Source organism: Dermacentor silvarum, chromosome 8 (assembly GCF_013339745.2).
Source record: "Dermacentor silvarum isolate Dsil-2018 chromosome 8, BIME_Dsil_1.4, whole genome shotgun sequence".
NCBI classification, from domain to species: domain Eukaryota; kingdom Metazoa; phylum Arthropoda; class Arachnida; order Ixodida; family Ixodidae; genus Dermacentor; species Dermacentor silvarum.
The window spans coordinates 133,226,786-133,229,513 of NC_051161.1; the positions used below are offsets into that span (position 1 = coordinate 133,226,786).

General features: G+C 49.4%; 1 protein-coding gene across 1 annotated transcript; it reads left to right on the forward strand.

Moving 5' to 3' along the window:
• Positions 1 to 393: 393 nt before the first annotated feature.
• On the forward strand, positions 394 to 2,093 carry LOC119462434 (transcriptional regulator ATRX homolog). The gene is made up of 2 exons (XM_049672978.1): positions 394 to 786; positions 1,271 to 2,093. The coding sequence occupies exons 1-2, from the start codon at positions 578 to 580 to the stop codon at positions 2,091 to 2,093; spliced, it is 1,032 nt and encodes a 343-aa protein (XP_049528935.1). The 5' UTR covers positions 394 to 577.
• Positions 2,094 to 2,728: the final 635 nt, after the last annotated feature.

Here is a 2,728-nt window from a genome sequence, read left to right on the forward strand (position 1 = left end):
AGGGGAAGGGCTGGTAACTTTTTTTTTCTTATCCTTATTTCTTATGCGAAGAAAAAACATTTTAGAAGCGGCATTCAGACACATTAGAGCGAACTTTCCAATTCCTTAAATAAATCTTCTAGGGTATTTTTACCTTGCCAATGATGATATCACAAAGATGCCTGCTCAGCTGATGAAGAGTTTATAATTGTTTAAATAAGGTATTTTTAGTTGAATTTCTAATTCTGTATGTTATTTTCTATTCCTTTGATTCTTCCCTAGTTATTTCAGTTCTTTTCTTGGAATTATTAATCGCCTTCTACTTCCATTCGATCTTGGTCAATCCCCCTTAGTGGGCATGAGCCATTAAGATAGGACAAACAAACAAAACAAACATACTGCGCTGGGCGGGACCAGCATTTTGCGGTGGCTGCGAGCCATTGGCGACGCGATACGTCGCTTCTCCGGGGACCATGGACGCCTAGTGGCACTCTGTGCGGATACGAGCCTTACCGCGACTCGTCGTATAGAGAAAGGCAGCGGACCCGAGAGAACGTCCTCGGAGGTGGCGAGCGCGCAAGCGACTGGTTCCACCGACATGCCCCCTGTGACGCCCGGCACAAGCGGAACGGACAAGCGACGCGCCGCCACGGCTAAGAGGCGAGGTCACTCACCGGACACTGTCAGCGGTAGCTCGTCGGACAGTGGGCGCGACGTGAAGACACGCAAGTCCAAACGACAACGACGTCGATCCAGTAGCAGCGACACTGACACATCCGGCAGCACGCAAAACCTGCGCAAAAACAGGTATACATTAGCTATATTGACTTTTATGTTTTGTATCGGCACGGCGACAGGTTTCTGTTCGCTAGAATTGGAGCAATACATTTCACGGACACTCGGTTCTCTTCAAAGAGATTAATTTTATCGCTATTCTCCAGTAACCCTTCAGCCTCCTCTCAATTATCTCTCTCTTTTGCAATCAATATTCCATTATCTGATTTTCAATTCTAGCGCTACCGTGGTCTCGGTGCTTGCTTCATCTGCTTGCGTCTCAAGTGCATTATACAGTCTGTTAAAAAAAAAACTCGTGCATTCGTTCTCCTCGCTGGCATCTAGTAGAGGAATGCAATGTTCACCGTCAGGTTTTTCGTTAAAGATTTCGTCCGCTAGCATCCCACCCTGGTTTCGAAAACACAAGTGAACTTTTGGGGATTGTCAAAAAAATGAATCATCATCTTTAGCCATTTTGCACAACCATGACGCCGGTTTAATTTGTTTTATTTTGCAGAGCTGCGAAGCGCCGCGCGGGAAGTGAATCCTCGTCCAGCCGTCTCAGCAGGGAGACAGGCAAATGCTCGTCGCCAAGCAGCGGCTCCACGACAATGCGCAAGACAAGTGGCAGGAAGACACACAAGTACAGCCACGGCAGCAGAGACTCGCCCAAGCCTGAAATGAAAAGATTGCGGCATCGCTCTGGAAGCCCGCTGGAAGCCAGAAGAAAGAGCGAATGGCGTAAGAGGGACACCGACAGCGATGTTCAGTCGACGAGCTCTGTTATCAGTGACGTGGCAGCCATTAAGCGGAGAGCGGCTAAAAGGCGTCGGCCTAGGTCGTCTAGCGAGGAAAGCAACAGCCCAGAAACGCTCAACGAAGAGGCGAAGACAGCCTCAAAGACTGCCGCAGAAAAAAAGGTTCGCCCCGTGGCCGTGAAGCCGGGCGACGTCCAGACCAGCAAGTGCCGAGCAGCAGAGGAGCGCGATTCGGAAGCAGCTTCGAACGAGGAGACCAGCGCAAACAAGAAGCGGCGGAAAAGGAAAGTGCCGGATACTCCGGTGACTGACCTGTTCAACGCTCTCAACGACCCTGCAGCCACGTCTTCGTCTCGCAGTGCGAACAAAAACGACTCGTCGAAGGCTAGGCGCGAGACCAGCAGGACACCTATGAAAGAGAACAACGACGATCGCTCCGACGACGGACGTGAGAAGAACCAGGCAGCCCAGATGTGCCACCCATGGAAGCGTTTCCTGACCCGATGGAGTTTCCCGACTTGGGTCAAGACATTGAGGAGCTACTGGAGCTGTTCCTCGGGCTGTTCCTCGAGGTGCTTTTGATCATGCTTGCGGAGTACCTTGTTTCTGAACACCCTCCGGAAAACATGCAGTAGGGCTCTAAGACCCAGCGTCGCCAGAGGGCCACATTGCTCTACAACTGAAATCCTTCTAAAACATAAAGCATGCAAAATGATTAGTATTCTAACTAACCCGAGATTTCTTATAGCTTCAAAATTTATGTGAATTGAAGTTAAAAGTTATGTAAAAGCCTATAATATCGTTACGACAATTGCTCCTGAATCAGGGACTGTGGGCATGCATTCCTAAACTCAGCGATATCGGATTTGTGCCGTACTGGTTCATCTTGGAAGAAATTGAACAAACGTTGACGACACACAAAACTCGATTACAGAAGAGGTGCCACTAATTAAAGCACTGCACGGGCCGAATTTCTCGACCCAGCCCATGCCCGCTGCATGAACCCCGCCCTGGCACGTAGCTCCAAGCCCAGGCCCGACCTACGCCAAGATCGAATGAATGCGCAGCCTGGCCCGGGCTCGCCAGAGCGACTTAGTCTTGCATTCCTTAACACTTTCATCGCTTAGGGGGTGTACTGAATGATATTACAATAAAACCGCATGCAGTGACAATGAAACATTACGGAAAAACTTCTTAACAACGTAGCTGTTTAAGCT

What these genes read in the sequence shown, in the direction of transcription:
- LOC119462434 (XM_049672978.1), top strand. Translation starts at nt 578, where the DNA reads ATGCCCCCTGTGACGCCCGGCACAAGCGGAACGGACAAGCGACGCGCC. An exon ending in CAAAACCTGCGCAAAAACAG is followed by an intron (nt 787 to 1,270) that starts GTATACATTAGC and finishes TTTATTTTGCAG; the next exon opens with AGCTGCGAAGCGCCGCGCGG.